This window comes from Dioscorea cayenensis, chromosome 11 (assembly GCF_009730915.1).
Source record: "Dioscorea cayenensis subsp. rotundata cultivar TDr96_F1 chromosome 11, TDr96_F1_v2_PseudoChromosome.rev07_lg8_w22 25.fasta, whole genome shotgun sequence".
Taxonomy (NCBI): Eukaryota; Viridiplantae; Streptophyta; class Magnoliopsida; order Dioscoreales; family Dioscoreaceae; genus Dioscorea; species Dioscorea cayenensis.
The window spans coordinates 2702526-2718316 of record NC_052481.1 but is presented as its reverse complement, the minus strand read 5'-3'; the positions used below and the strand labels follow the sequence as shown (position 1 = coordinate 2718316).

The 15791-nt window shown below is 34.9% G+C and overlaps 2 protein-coding genes across 2 annotated transcripts; one reads left to right on the top strand and one right to left on the bottom strand.

Moving 5' to 3' along the window:
- Positions 1 to 6628: 6628 nt before the first annotated feature.
- On the top strand, positions 6629 to 10977 carry LOC120272121 (SUMO-conjugating enzyme SCE1). Its single transcript, XM_039278871.1, has 5 exons — positions 6629 to 6776; positions 6848 to 6931; positions 10244 to 10396; positions 10494 to 10607; positions 10695 to 10977. Exons 1-5 carry the CDS (start codon positions 6708 to 6710, stop codon positions 10755 to 10757), a joined length of 483 nt encoding a protein of 160 aa, XP_039134805.1. The 5' UTR covers positions 6629 to 6707; the 3' UTR covers positions 10758 to 10977.
- Positions 10978 to 11114: 137 nt separating this feature from the next.
- LOC120272120 (probable fructokinase-7) lies at positions 11115 to 14023 on the bottom strand. Its single transcript, XM_039278870.1, has 7 exons — positions 13780 to 14023; positions 12890 to 13110; positions 12197 to 12409; positions 11925 to 12122; positions 11705 to 11845; positions 11498 to 11614; positions 11115 to 11388 (listed from the first exon to the last, which is right to left on the bottom strand). Exons 1-7 carry the CDS (start codon positions 13796 to 13798, stop codon positions 11263 to 11265), a joined length of 1035 nt encoding a protein of 344 aa, XP_039134804.1. The 5' UTR covers positions 13799 to 14023; the 3' UTR covers positions 11115 to 11262.
- Positions 14024 to 15791: the final 1768 nt, after the last annotated feature.

The following is a 15791-nucleotide window of genomic DNA, read 5'->3' as shown; positions in this document are numbered from 1 at the left end:
TTTAAGGGTTACCTTTTAAAAATATTTGTTTAATGTTTAACAACATTGGTTATTGTTTAAGTTGAGCGGTTTCACTGAGATTGTGTTATTTACAAATGTTAATTTTCTGAACTGGTCGCCACGAATACCGATGAAAAAGTCTTTGTTCGGGTCACCCGCCGCGGAGTTGATATTGCTCCCGCACCATTGCCTCGAGGAAAAGATGAGATGCCAACCTCTTTAAAGCGCGTTTGACATCGTTTCTATTTTCCCAGCCCAACCCGCGCACCCACTTCTCAGTGTCGGATAAGCCCCCTACCCCCTCCCAAGGGCAACAACGGATGATGTCACTTTATATGTTTTGCATGCGTGCGAAATACTAACAAAAGAGTTCCCCCGGCTTATTGCTTGTGTCAAGGCGTTGGAAGTACCCGTTCACAGTCAAATACTACGTCTCTACCAACAAATGAATAGCCCTGTTGCTACCGACATAGCCCCGGCGTTTGCCGACAATGTCGTAATTGGGATAGCAATCCGAAGAAGCCCTCGTTGAAAGAAGCTTGCAACGAGAAGAAAATCAACAATGTCTTTCTTTCCACCGGCTGACGTTGAAACAACAGTAGCACCACCCGCGGTTGATCGACCGGATACAAGGGTAGCGTCTGAAGAAATTTCCCCAATAGTAGATCCACCTGAAGTGGACCAACCTCCAACGAATGTGTCTCTGATTGATGATGTCGTCACGGTCGATGTTAACAGGATCATTGAATCTTCTGCCAATAAAATCCATGTCTCAATAGAACTAGCAGACGACAGTGCCGTATTGAAGAAAAACACAATCCCATAACAACAAGAAGTAGCAACTATTGGCGGCAAACCATTGTTGGACCAACAGGAAATAACTTATGTACTAAGCACAAAACACCAACAAACGTCAACAACATCACCCAAAGGATTGTTATCGGGAGTCAAAGATGTCTCGACTATTCCTACTGATGAACCCTTTGGTGATAACTCAAAACCGAAAGATGCTGCTAACGAAGGGCAAGGAAACATCAATGAAGAAACAACGATCATTGACATGGACAGTACAGTCCTTGCCAACCAACAGTATGGCAATGTGCGGAAGAATTTTCTTCCCAAGAAGAAAAGATACACCAGATAAATGCGCCTTGACAAATTCGAGCAGGAGATAATAAAAATCTTCTTAAACTTCTGGATAAACTCGTATGTATGATGTATTTATGTTATAATTTAAATATATGTGTTACGATTTAAGAGAAATAGTTTCCACTTAAATATTTATGTTATCATTTAAATATATGTGTTACTATTTAACAGTATTAGTTTCTGTTTAAATATGTACATTATCATTTAAATATATGTAGTTTTTGCTTAAGTATTTATGTTGTCATTTAAATATATATGTTACCATTTAACATCAGGATTGTTGTTTGGAGAAATGATTGTGTTAACACAACACTAGCCAACTTGTTCACGATGCTCGACGGGAAAGAAATAGTCACAGACGATGTTATGGACGCATTTGTCTGCATAATTCAGAAGTCACTGAAGGGAGTACCATATCCGTATAAGAAGCATGCTTCTATCATGTGCGGCCACTGGTATTATTTATGTCCAAACAGGAAGATGTATCCGAGACAACTCTCACTATGATCAGAGATGTCGCTCGTAATTTGCATGATGTTGATATAGTCATTCTGCCAATAATCCTTAATGACCACTTCTATGTTCTTGTTTTGGATAATGAAAAACAAGAATACATGCATTATTCTTCATGCGAGAGTGAGGAGTACGACAGAGATACCATTGAGATGGTAAATTACATGCTAATAAGAGCACACACTTCGTAATTTCTTAATCGGAATTCTAACTTCAAATTGAATTTCTTGACAACGGAAACTATTCGACAATTGTGTCGAGATGGAGTTTGGCGAGACGGCGATGATCTTGTACCCCTTAATTCATGACATTGACACTCTAAGACAAAAACGGGGAAGTGTCGACTGCGTTGTGTATGTTATATGGTTTATTGAACAAATACTTGACGATGAAAAGTGACAACTACTGCATACTGACGTCCCTTATTTAAGACTAAAGTATGTTGCATGCATACTTATGAAAGGGAGCGCAACCGGTATTAGAAAGAAATCAGATACATCAACTGGGGGCAAAAACCATAAGCTTGTTTTTCGTTATAATGTACTCTCATGCTAAATTAAATTCTTTTCCAATAACTTATGTCATTTGTCATGTAAATATCGTTGTCTTCGTTTAATACATTATGCTTGTCTTTATGCTTGGTCGTTTTTGTTTAACTATCAATGTTTCTGTTTAACATATGTCGTTTACATACAAAATAATACTTAAATATCATTGTTTATGTTTAAAGATCTACGACATGCACGTAAATATCGTCATTTTTGTTTAAATTTGTGTTTATTTAAATTTCTGTTTAAATATCGCGGACCTCGGGTGCTTGTAACTCAATCCTCTTCAGTCTAGGACGCCAAGGTTTAATTTGTCACATAAATTGCGTTGTTTCTTTTTAAATATCAAATTTTCTGTTTAACTATTAATATTTCTGTTTAACTCTCAGTGTTTCTGTTTAACATATTACCTTTACGTTTAAGATAATGCTTATTTGTTTAAGATAATACATTGCGTTTACGTTTAAGAAAATGCTTAAATATCTCTGTTTAAAGATCTAGGATTGGCACGTAAATATCGTCGTTTAAATTTGTGTTTATTTACAAAAACAATTTTCATTAATAATAAGCAAAATTTACAGTATTATGCAATAGTTTGTAACGAATATATGTAACGAATATAAGTTATCATCCATGCTTAGTCGGCGATAGTTTCATTGCAAGATCTATGATTGTGATCGGACTCGTGGTAGCGACTCGATCTTCTTCCATCTAGGACACCCAGGTTGCTTTCTCGTGATAGGCGGAGTAAACGTAGTTCTCGATTGTCATCCGTAGGCTTATCATGGTCAGGTATGGGGGAAATAGCTTCCTTATACGCCAATTTATAATTATCGATGGTGAATCTTGTCTATCTGTATTATTGCAGCACAAACGTGTTTGCAATGGATATCATAAACTTACCACCTGTGACATGAACCAGTTTTGCCCAATAGATCTACGAAGTTTCTGCACTGGTCAATCACTTCATAACAATTATTGACACAACGTCCAACATGAAGATTTCGGCTTTCTGCAACAAGTTCTTCTACCTTCTTATGTATGTCGGGGCATAAGTAGGTCTCCCATTTGTTCGCTTGCTCACGACAGGTGCATAACATGCGCATTAGCTTGAACCTGTATGACGTAAAACACGTATAATTAAATATTATAAGTCATTGTTAAGCTAAGACACTGAAATTTAAACATAAACAAACAATTTTAAATGATAACAAAACAAAGTTAAGCAAAGATCCTGAAATTTAAACAGAAACAAACAATTTTAAATGATAACAAAACAAAGTTAAATGAAGACCCTGAAATTTAAACGGAAACAAACAGGTTTAAATGATAATAACCAATATTAAGCGTTTAATAAAATCAACATTCAAATAATGTATGGAGTCGACCATTTTCATCACATGTAAATGGCGAACTTCTTTAATACACACATTAAACAACTCTGGACATTCAAATACATCTAGCCCCAACGTTCACCTCTGAACAAATAATTCGACCAATGTGACATATCTGATTTATGAAGCAACCAGTGATAGACATCGAGTGATATGGCCTGCCGTTCATTCACCTAATCATCAAATTCTTTAGCTGTGGATGCATATCCAATACGAAAGTATATGGACCAATACTCCTCCTTCAATGTCTTCCCAAGTCTAACATTGTCTTTCATAAAATTGGCCTCTAAGTGTCGAAGGCAGTATGCATGTGGGAAAGAAGGAAGATCTTTACAATGGCGTTCACAAGGCTCTTAGACTTGTCCGACACAAATGTAATAATCTCTTCATAATCTCCGTCATCGTATAAAGCATCACCTAATTTGGAAATGAACCACGTCCAATTGGCATCGGTCTCGTTGTCGACAATACCGAAGGCCACGTGAAAAAAGTCATTGTTTCCATCTTTGCCTGTGGCACCCAATAGAGTAATCCAATATTTTCCAAGAAGGTAGGTACCGTCGAGAAACAACAGCGGCATGCAACCCCTTTTGAATCCCATGACACATACACGAAAGAAAAGAATGCACGTTTAAAATGCTCACCATCTCTTTCCACAATCACAATGCTGAAAGGATTTATCTCAACCATCTTGTCCACAAACCAAAATAACAAATAATAGCTGGAGACCTCGCTGTCATCGAGGATCACCTGAGCATACTCTTTACCCAACCGAGCTTGTATGGAATGTGGACACCATGTTCCCGTAAAATATCCTTCTGAAAGTCAATGGCCTTGTACAAGGGCTGGTCCTTAAGCTTCTAAATCACATGTGTGCTTACTCATTTTTTGGATGTTTTCGGATGTGACACTGAGCCAATTCCACTACCACAAGTGTGTGACGGGTGCATTGTCTTCATTCTGAAAGTATTTTTATTGTATTCCTTTGATGCATGAAGGCACCATTGACAACCAACGACAGCACATGCTACAGTCACATGGTGTTTTTCATTCTTTATGAATTTGAAGTCAAAGTTCCACTTGATTGCAAAATTTCAAAGTGTGTCTCTGAAATGATTAACACCTAGAAAACATTGTCCGATATCCAATGACAAAACTTCAGATTGATCTAACGAGGAAGGAAGGTCTGCCACATCGTCAGGGTAGCCCTGAGGTGGAACAGATATGCTCGTAGAATCCGAATAACTACTAAAATCAAAGAACATTACAACGAGAATAAATTTTAAGCCGAAACTCGATAATTTTAAGCGGAAACATAACATTTTAAACAGAAACTGGATAATTTTAAGCGGAAACAAAGATAGAGATAACTAAGCAAAAATATAAGTTTAAGCGGAAACATAACATTTTAAACGCAAACCGGATAATTTTAAGCGGAAACAAAGATTGAGATAACTAAGCAAAAACATAAATTTTAAACGGAAACATAACATTTTAAACGCAAACTGGATAATTTTAAGAGGAAACTGGGATAATTAATCAATAATTAACTTGTACAACTATGTAAATATAAAGGAGAAGACCTTTACAACGAGAAGAAATCATTGTCAGTAGAAGAAGTCACAACCAAGAGATCGACTGCAACGCATTTGAAGAGGGCGTACATGTGACACATGCACTTGAAGTCAATCTCGTTTTTTATTGGACAAATCATTTTATGTCTATGATAAACTTTACCTTAACACGGGAAACATCGAGACCCCATCACTCATATATCTCCGCTAACACTGATTCCCAAGAAGTCAACGACGTGAACACTAGCACACGTCTCTCCCCGTTGTATCTAGCAATAGCACAAAAATTCTCTATAGTAAATCTACATAAAAATAAATTGTTACTCTCTCTCGCAGGGTGATCAAGGTGAGGGCAAGGAAGAGATTGTCATCTTATCGGGCAACCGGTAGAACTCCAACACACCAAATGATAATGAATTAAAAAACTCTAAGACTTCAAGGTGATAGAAGTCTTCCAAAGTTTGTTTGAAAAAAAGGAAAAAGAAATACAAAAAGGTTAGACATGATGTGATTGGACGGTTTTTTTTCCCACCATTTTCAAGAGTAACGATGGAATTTCACAATATAGACCCAGTCCGAGTGAACTACAGGGGACAAAAAAGAAGTGAAACATTAATGAAAGGGTTGTCCGGGATATTCATAACTTATAGGGACTGTTTGGGAAGTTTTAAAATTTATAGGAGGTAAACAATAATTTTTTCTTTTAATAATTTAAAAAAGATAAATACAATATTTGGTTGGAATAAGAGCATGGGTTAAGTAGAATTTATTCATGTATTTATTTCTTGACAATTTAAACAAAATTATCACACACACTTATTTTTTCTGGCAGTGTCTTAATTGTTAGTAACAGTACAAGAGGAAACTTTTTATTGTAATTAAATTAAAATTTACCTCAATTAATATAGATATAAATAAAATATTTAAAATTAAAATTTTATTACATTAATGGTTTATCAATAAATTTTAAATTTAATTTTTAAATATATTTATAAAATAGTCATACGTTATCTATCCCACCTTATTTGAGTGGGAGAAATAATTGTTATTCCAAAACCTATATACATATATAAGAAAAGTGATTCTGTTAACATCCGTAGACGTCCGTAGTTGGTAACAGTTTGATAATAAGCGTGTACAAAAAATAATTGAACAGTTGAGATTAAAATATTATGTATTTTACTTTTTACTCTGCACTATTTATAAACATAGTAATAACTGTTCATTCATGTGAGTAATCCATTGGATTGAAATCCAATTTTCCAAATCAACGTCCATCGATTTAAAATCTAAGGACCATTGTTAGTGTACTCAACCTCTAAATATATAAAGACTAAAATGAATATATTTTATATTCTAGGGACTAAAACTACATTGATCTTAAAAGGAAAAAAATTAAGTATAAATGAGGGACCAATATGAAAAAATTCACACTAAATAAAAGAAGACTTCTCCTTGCGGTCATTCATCGAGTCTTTGCAACGCTAGCGGAGAGGGAGAGGGAGAGGGGGAGAGCGAGAGCGAGAACGATGTCCGGAGGCATCGCGCGTGGCCGCCTCGCCGAGGAGCGTAAGGCATGGCGGAAGAACCATCCCCATGTAAGCAATCCAGACCTCGATCCTCTCCTTGGATCTCTTTGCCTTGTGCTTGATTTGTTCTCTGTTTCTAGGGTTTCGTCGCTCGGCCGGAGACTCTCCCTGATGGCACTGTCAATCTCATGGTCTGGAATTGCACCATCCCCGGCAAGCAGGGGGTATTGTCTTATCCATCTTTTACCCTGATCCCTTTGATTGTTTCTTGTTTCGTTTGTTTGAGGTGTGGTTTTGCCGGGTTTGGTTGTGGACATGTGGGGATTGATGATACTTTGTTTGGGGATGTTGAGTCTTTGGTTTTTGTGGTTTGATGATCAAAGTTAATGCTTGCTTTAGTCTTTGGATTGGCTTTTTTTAATCTTTTTTTGGTTGCTGTTGAAGTTGGCTTGAAATCGTGGGGTTTTCCATGTTTGTAATGTATCAGGGCTTGATTTTGGTATTTCATTCACTTGATTGAGCTTTAGATATCATTTACGGTTGCAATTTGTGCTAGGGTTTCTAGATGGATTCTATTCAGTTTGATACATTTGCTTTTTAGTAAAAATCTCGGCTGTTGGGGATTCAATATTGATAAGTATATAACTCGATTAAATGTTCTTTGATAGCACTGTTTTGTATCTGCATTTGATATTTTTTTCTCTGGTATTTTTGTCTGATCTCCACTGTTCTTTTGCTGTATGATTTTATCACCTCTAATGTTGCATGAAAATTTATGTTTTACTTGGAAAACTGTTTCCTTTGTGACTTGTCGCCATGTTTCTCTTTACTTGGATTAATTAATTTTTCACTTCCGGCTATTTTTCCATCATTGTTATTGTTTCAATTGCTGGCTATAGTGTTTGCTGCCTTGTTATTCATCTTGGGTGATTTCCTGCTCATCTTGTTCCGAAACCTCATCTCTCTGGATTGATGAGAATTGTTGCTAGATTGTCTCTTTGCCTCCAACTTACTGTTCATGATCGAATTGGCTTCAGTTTGTATGTCTTCCTTTCGTTGTATCCAGTTTTACCCTGATGCCATTTGTTTTGACACTTTTGGTAAAAATCTGGAAGATGATATAAAAGATGGAATAAATTTTGCAGATAATGGATTAGTGGAATATGTAAGGAAATATGAATTGTTATATGTTATTATGATGGGTGGTTCTTGGCATTACAGGTCAGCGGAAAAATAAGAGAATAAAGGCTAGACATGAACTTTAGTTAATGGTTATCTTTATTCCTTCACTTCTGATTTTGACCTGTAGAATTATTCCCTCCATTAGGAATTGATTCTCCTTTTGGCTTTGATATGTGCGCTCTAATGGAAGTGCATGGTAGAAATAGTTTTTGTGCTTTAGTCTGCTCAGCCGTCTTTTGAGTGGCGCCAAAGGTGGTTTCATCTATATCTCCTTATCACGAGATTGTAGAACTGCTTTATGAAGAATGGTCTAAATGTAAATTTTTTTGTCCTATGTTTATATAATATACCCTTACTATTTGCTAGAAAGGTGGTTGTTCATTTGGTCTTATGTAAGATCATGGGCAAACACATAATATTTAGTAAATGAAGATGGTTAGTGCTTTCCTGTGTGCTCCTGAAATTCTGTTTATTATAAAGACCCAATGTCTTCCTTGTCATTAAGGATATTTGCATTTAAGTTTGTACAGTTTATGATATTGAAACAGCGTATGTTTGTCAGGTGTTCAAGCAGATGAGAGTGATTGCCCAAGCAGAGATTTTAGTCTAATTGCTTGATTTGTGTTAAAATTTTATGAAAGTTATTTCAACATTATAGCTTCAGATGTTTATTGGACTGGAAAAGGTTGTATTTTGTATGGTGCTGTGGAATCTTGAAGTTAATCTGGTGATTTCTTTTTTTTTATAATATGCTAAATATGAGGTTATCTTGCCTTCTAGAATTTCTTGGCATATTTATGAGGCTTAATATGTGCTTATAATGAGCTGCAGTAATGGTTACCTTCCTGTTAGAAGTCAAAGTTGGTTGTGGGTAGCACAGACTCTTGTACTATGTGTTTGTATTTTCTTTGCATAACGTTGCTATTCTCTCTTTACTTTCAAATGCTCAATATGAATGAAGTTCTTATATTAGCAGTGATTAATATTTGTAAGGTTGTGTTAAATTTCCATACCTTCTTTAGTATGCTAATTTGATAGGCATTTTTCTGACAAGGAAAATTTTGCAAGTTTGAAGTTGCTCTTTAATGATAAATCTAATGTGGTGTAAGTCTTGACTTAACGCATTTTGCAGTGGTAAATTTCCATACCTTATTTCATAAGCTAATTTGGTTGCCATTTGACAAGGAAAATATTTCTTAAGTCTGAAGTTGCTCTTTAACAATACATCTAATATGGTGTAACTTTTAATTTTGTGCACATTTTTGTTAACATTTGGGATATCTCTGTATGCAATCTATGTTTCAAAAAGTTATTGCTAATTCAATAATTTCCGTACAATGCAGGAAATTGTTTTCTCCTTATGTGGTTATTGCTATCAAGTTCTAGTGTTGAGGAATGAGTTCTTTCTTATGAATGATGAACTACTTATTTAGAATGTTAAGGAGCAGCATTAAAGTGATTTTTCCACCAAATTCTTGCTTTCTTTAAACTATTTAAACCATAGGATGCTGGATGAATTCAACTCAATTTTATGATATTGTGTGGGTAATTATTTTTCTTGATATTTACTGGTACAGGGTTTGCATATCATGTCCCATCATATGCTTCATCACATATATAAATACTACCATAGTCCTTTGTTGGAAGTTAAGTAAAGAGAGGAACCTTTTGTTGTACATATCTGAACTGATTCTAGAACAAGGTTCTCATATTAGTTTATATAGCAAAATTAGCAAGAGTCTTCAAATTCTTTTCCGTGCATAGTATTTTGTCAATACTAAATTTAAATGCATCTATCATTTAATACTCTACTCAATTTATGTGTCTTTGCTTTTATATGAATGATGATAGATTTGATTCTAAAAAATCTTAGGTTTTTTTATTATTTGGTGTATAACCTGGCAGTGATCCTATATATATATATATATATATATATTCCAAAACTTCATTTATCAGGTTATGTATACTCGTCCTATTTAAAATTATGGTTGCTGAGTAAGTTGGATTATATGCAACAAATATATTTCATCTTACATGCTAGAATTAATTCACCTCAAACATTCTTGTGTTTCTATGTGGGCACTTCATGAGAGTAGTTACCTTAATCCAAGGTGTCTACTTGTGCATATCCATTTTTCATTCTGAGGCTCTATTATGCAATCTTTTTGTTTAATTTTTCATTCACAGGATTGGTTGATCTGTTGCATACTGAGCAATCTAATGATCTGTGTATGTGATAGTTGAAGAGAATTATAACTTATTTCATTAGCATATTGCTGCTTTTTCTGCCATGCTTTTTTATTTTAAAATTTTACAACAATATCACATCACACTGGAATTGTTCAATCTTGCAGACTGATTGGGAAGGTGGTCACTTCCCTCTTACACTACTGTTCAGTGAAGACTACCCCAGCAAACCTCCAAAATGCAAGTTCCCTCAAGGATTCTTCCATCCAAATGTCTACCCATCTGGAACAGTATGCTTATCAATTCTGAATGAGGACAGTGTGAGTACCTATTGCCGTGGATCTTTTATTTATTTAATTTTTGGGTTTGCCATTCACTCATGATGTTTACTTATCAGAAGTATTGTGCTATTTGCAGGGATGGAGACCAGCAATTACTGTGAAACAGATACTTATTGGAATACAGGACCTGCTGGATCAGCCTAATCCGGCAGACCCTGCACAGACTGATGGTTATCACCTCTTTATCCAGGTACTCCCCTCAATGATACACTTGGGCTCTTTGCCTTAATGTTTCAGTTTTGAACATCAACACTGAACACCATCATTAAATTTACAGGATCCACCAGAGTACAAAAAACGGGTTCGGCAACAGGCCAAGCAGTATCCTCCTCTGCTTTGACATGCCCTAGTAATCTAAAAGTTGGTGTTATTGCGTCTTTCTGACTCACAGACATCTCTTCAGAATATGTTTATTGGCTTAACTAGATTACAAATTTCAGGGCCTTGTTAGCATCATTGATGGACCCTGTATATTACCGTGAAGCCTTTTAAAGCGATTTGCTTGACTGTGTGTATTTATAACTTATAAAACTCCTCTTCAGTGTTTCGGGTTTGTTTCCTGCCTTGCAGTGAAAATGAAGAGCTTGGGCATGATTTCGCATCTGTTGATGCCGGATGGACATATACTCGGCAATGCAGTGACGAAACTATCGCTTTTGTTTCTTGCATGAATTTCATCAAACTCGGATGTCAAACATTATAAATATTGTATCTTATTATTACTTGGTTTGATCACTCAAGGATATACAGCACAGTTTAACCAGGAGTGTTCTTGGATGGTCTCACCAATCCAGAAAGCAAGCATCTACTACATGTTGCATATGCTAACAGAATTCTGACTGTCTTTATGCCGGTAATAGTTGAAGGACTGCATCTCTTGTAGGTAGTGCAGGTATTGCCCCTCTCTCTGTTACTGTTATTGCACCACATGTGTTTGCAAACATGAGAGCATCCCTCAACTTCTTCTCATCCTGCCAAAACATCATTCTTAGCCTTTCAGTCTTGATGATTAGGTAAGTATGTAGTAATTGTTTATTTTTGCAAGTGGGTTTATGCAAACAAAAGGCTGTAAGCATGTACCTGGTAAAGATTCAGGTCAGACGACAAGCTGGTAAGTATGCCACTCACAAAGGCATCACCAGCACCGGTTGTATCAACAGCTTCAACTCTTACACCACTGACCTTGCCATTGAATTTCTGCAACACAGTATTAATTCAATCTACACAAAATTGAACCAATAATGTGACTTAAAAAAAAGCAGTAATTTTAATTGAAAAACACAATGCCTTAGTGTAATATCTGCATCCATCTTGCCCTTCAGTCACCAGTAGCAGTTTCAGATTTGGATGAAAAAGTTTGTCAAGCACAACTTTGTCGTTGTATGGATCATCCCCTCCGGTCAAAAATGTGATCTCTTCCTCACTTATCTGGATACATCATCGTCAACAGAGTAATTTATAGTTTACAAAGTTCATTCAAGATGTGTCTTGGACCGATTATGTATACCTTGATAATATCGGCTTCATTCCATATGCTCATAATTCCTTGTCGGGCTGCTTCGGCAGATGGCCAAAGTGGAAGTCTTAGATTAGGATCATAAGACAAGATACTACCTGATGCTTTCGCAATTTTCATCGCTGCAAGATGTGTTGATCTGCATGGTTCTTCAATCAAACTGATCGAACCATAGTGAAATATACATGCCTGCAGTAATTCTTGTCAGAAAACATGCATCTGCACATGCACACAGCAAATTCTCTTCTTCTATAAGGCAATACCTTCTGGATAAGATTTGCATCAAGTTCGGTCTCTTTGAGGAGCATATCAGCACTTGGATTGCGGAAGAACATGAATTCCCGCTCACCGTCAGCTCGGAGAGTGACAAATGCAAGCGCAGTTCTTGCACCGGGATCAAATCGAACACCGGAATTATCGACATTGTTTTCTTTCAGTATATCGGCAAGCATGTACCCGAACTCATCCTTGCCAACCTGACTAGCAGATTATTTATCAGGATCAAATCAAATTGAAAGCCAATCTATCCCTCATTCACTTCTTCAACTTTCACTGGATCAATTGATCCTGATCGTTTTATATATTGAAAGTTATAATTACAACAGAAATAGCAAATCTTATAGCATGATTCGAAATAACATGATTCAATATATTTACTTCCAAAACTTATCAGATGTGAAACAATTACTGATGGTCGTCGAACATAAAAGAGTTAAAACAGTATATATAATAGCATGGTTGTATACCTATCCAGTGAAAATTGATTCAAGATCTAGGTGAAACAATTGTATACTCGATAAAACTTCTAAGTTAAAAACAAAGCGAACAAACAAACAAATAGTGTTGAGTTATCTTCTCACATGGATCATGATCTCCTTTAATTCTCTTCGATGAGAACATCGAAAACATACAAAGTACAATAAACTTAGCAAGAAGAAAAGGTGAGAAAAATGGACCTTGCCAATGAAAGCCGAAGAACCGCCAAGTCTTGAAATGCCGACTGCGACATTGGCAGGAGCACCTCCGGGAGCTTTTTTGAAAGCCGGTGCTTCGGCAAGAGAAACTCCGCCAACAGTTGGGACAAAGTCTATTAACATTTCACCGAAACAAACAACAAGTGAACTCTTACTCTCTTTGTTTTCTCTTTCTGCATTTCCATTGAGGCTTGTCAAAGCACCTACATAATTGAACTCAATCATTCAAGAGTTTTATCTGATGAACAATGCATGCAAGTATAAAATTTTCAGAAAAAAACATTGCATACTCTTCAAGAAAGGAACTTTAATTGCTACAAATAAAACATCAGAGCATTACATAATCTTCAAGATCTTCAAATAGAAACAGACATTGAAGAATTAAAAATAATAAGAAATATTGAAGAACAACAAAAATCTTATCCTTTAAAACATAGACACATGATCTCAGAATGCCAGTTCCCAAAGATGACACCTTGCTATGGAATCACTCAATAGAACAATGAAAACCAAAAAGAAACATTGAAGAACAACAAAGATCTCATCATGATTTCAGAATGCAGGACTCAAAGATGTCACCTTGTCATGAAATCTCTCAGTAACTAACATGAAGCAAAAATCAAACAAACAAACATTGCAGAACAACAAAGATCTCATTTTTTAAATAAATTTATCAATATTTAACACATGACATCAATCTGGTTTAGCCAAAGATGACACTTTGTAATAATATATAAAAAGTAATCACACCACAGAGTTTTCACTTATAAGTTATAACAAAAACAAAACACCACAGATCCAACATAGAAAAGAAAGCAAACATAAGATTTTAAAGAAAACAAGCAAAGTTGTTTAACTAATGTGTTGATCACCTTGCTGAGACACTTCCATTTTGAAAGAATAGAAGGAGAGATAGAGACAGAGACAGAGACAGAGAGACTATACAGTTGATGGAAATGAAGAAGAAGAAGAAGTAGTCAAGGATGATGTGCGATAATATCGTTCATCACTTTCATGAAAGAGAAGGAGAGGGAGAGAGAGGTTCCCGGGGAAATTGTGAAGGACAGTGACAATGGTGCTTACAGCTGCCTCTTGGCTTCTTGTCCCCTTCTCTCGGTGATTTCAGAGATGCCTCTTTTTTGGCTTTTCATTTTTTTCAGTATTATTATTATTATTATTATTATTATTATTATCTAGGGAATTAAGAAGTAGTAACCATTTCCTAGTCCTTTCATTAGAGTGTTTCTCTTCATAAGGAGGTGGGTTCAAGCTATAGTACAAATAAAGTGGGGGCACAATTGTTGTAAAACTTATTTCGTCTTGTGGCTTGCCTCTTGTCATATAATTTTTTAGGGTGAAATCACTATTTTTCTCACAGATAATTTACACCCAAACTGTAAATAGTATTAATGAAAAATATTAGACCCAACATACAACTCATGAACAGTACATAAACAATACCGTTAGAAGAAAAGATTTGAATTTTTACCTCTCCTTTTCACTCTTATGTCATTTTTCACTTTTATGTTATATTATTGGGTTATTAAATAATTGAGAACTTTAAGAAAACAAATTATTTTTTTTCATCTGGATAAAGAAGAATTTAAGTTAAAAATTATTCTAAATTTTTATCACTGAGGTTATCTTTTTAATTATTTATATTTTTTAATTAATATAAAATATATGGTAAAATATAATGATCATCTAGTGCAGTAAAGTTACGTCATTTAAATTTAAATATTTAAAAATATTTAATTTTAGAAAGTTATTCTGTATTGAATATTTTAAAGGTATATGGAGCAAAATAATAAAAAACACTATCATCGTGTATATATTTTTAAAAGTATTGAGAAAAATACACTTGATTTTTTATAATAATAAAACTATTCTTTCAATTTTCTATTATAATAATTTTTTAATTAAAGAATTAAAAAAAACATTTGTACATGTCTATTTATCTTAGATTTTTTCTTTCTGTTTGTCTAGATAAATATCTCTAGTTATGTATTTCATCTTAAAAACTATTTTAATTGTGAAAATTTTAACGGTCATTATCGCTCCTAATAAACCTTGAAAAAAAAAATCCATGTAATCAATTATTTTTTTGTCTTTTATTGTAATTATTATCTCTAATTATGTACTTGATATCAACAATATTTTTATTGTGAAAAATAAAAAAGTCTTTATTTCCCCAAATAAATTCGGACTAAGTTCTTGTAAATCTTGGGAAAAATAATATATATACACCTTATTATTTATTTGATCTATAAACTATTTTGATTTAAAAAGTAAAAAACTAATAAGTTACTCTGCTTTTGGTAGAGATGGCAAAAACCAAAAAAATCCATTTTTTCTGACCCGACCCGATCCGCCTCGGCTTTGAGTGGGGCGGGTGGGTTTGATTTTTCCATGCCCCATCCCGCCCCGCTATTAATTTAACTCATTATAAATATTATACAGTGTAAGGGTAAATGAATTTTTTTAAAAAAATTTCAATAAATTTTTTATGAGCTTGTTTCTATAAGTATATGTTTTATAAAAAAATCTATTTTAAAAATGTTTTTAAAAATTTTAGTTATTTATTTGTAACTATGAGCGGGGTAGGACGAGGCGGGCTGGGTGATTTATGAATAAAAAAAAGGACGGGACGGAGCGAGGCAGGGTGGGGATGGTAAAGGCGTGCCCCGCCCCACCCCGCTCCATTGTCATATGGAACGGGGATGATAAAGGTGTGTCTTGCCCCACCTTCTCTCCGTTCCATTGTGATCCCTAACTTTTGGCATTGAGGGAGAATAGCTAGTCATTTTATTTATTTATTTATTTATTTGCATCATTCTCCTCTAATCACTAATAAATAAATAACTAAAGTGGCTGATGATGTGTA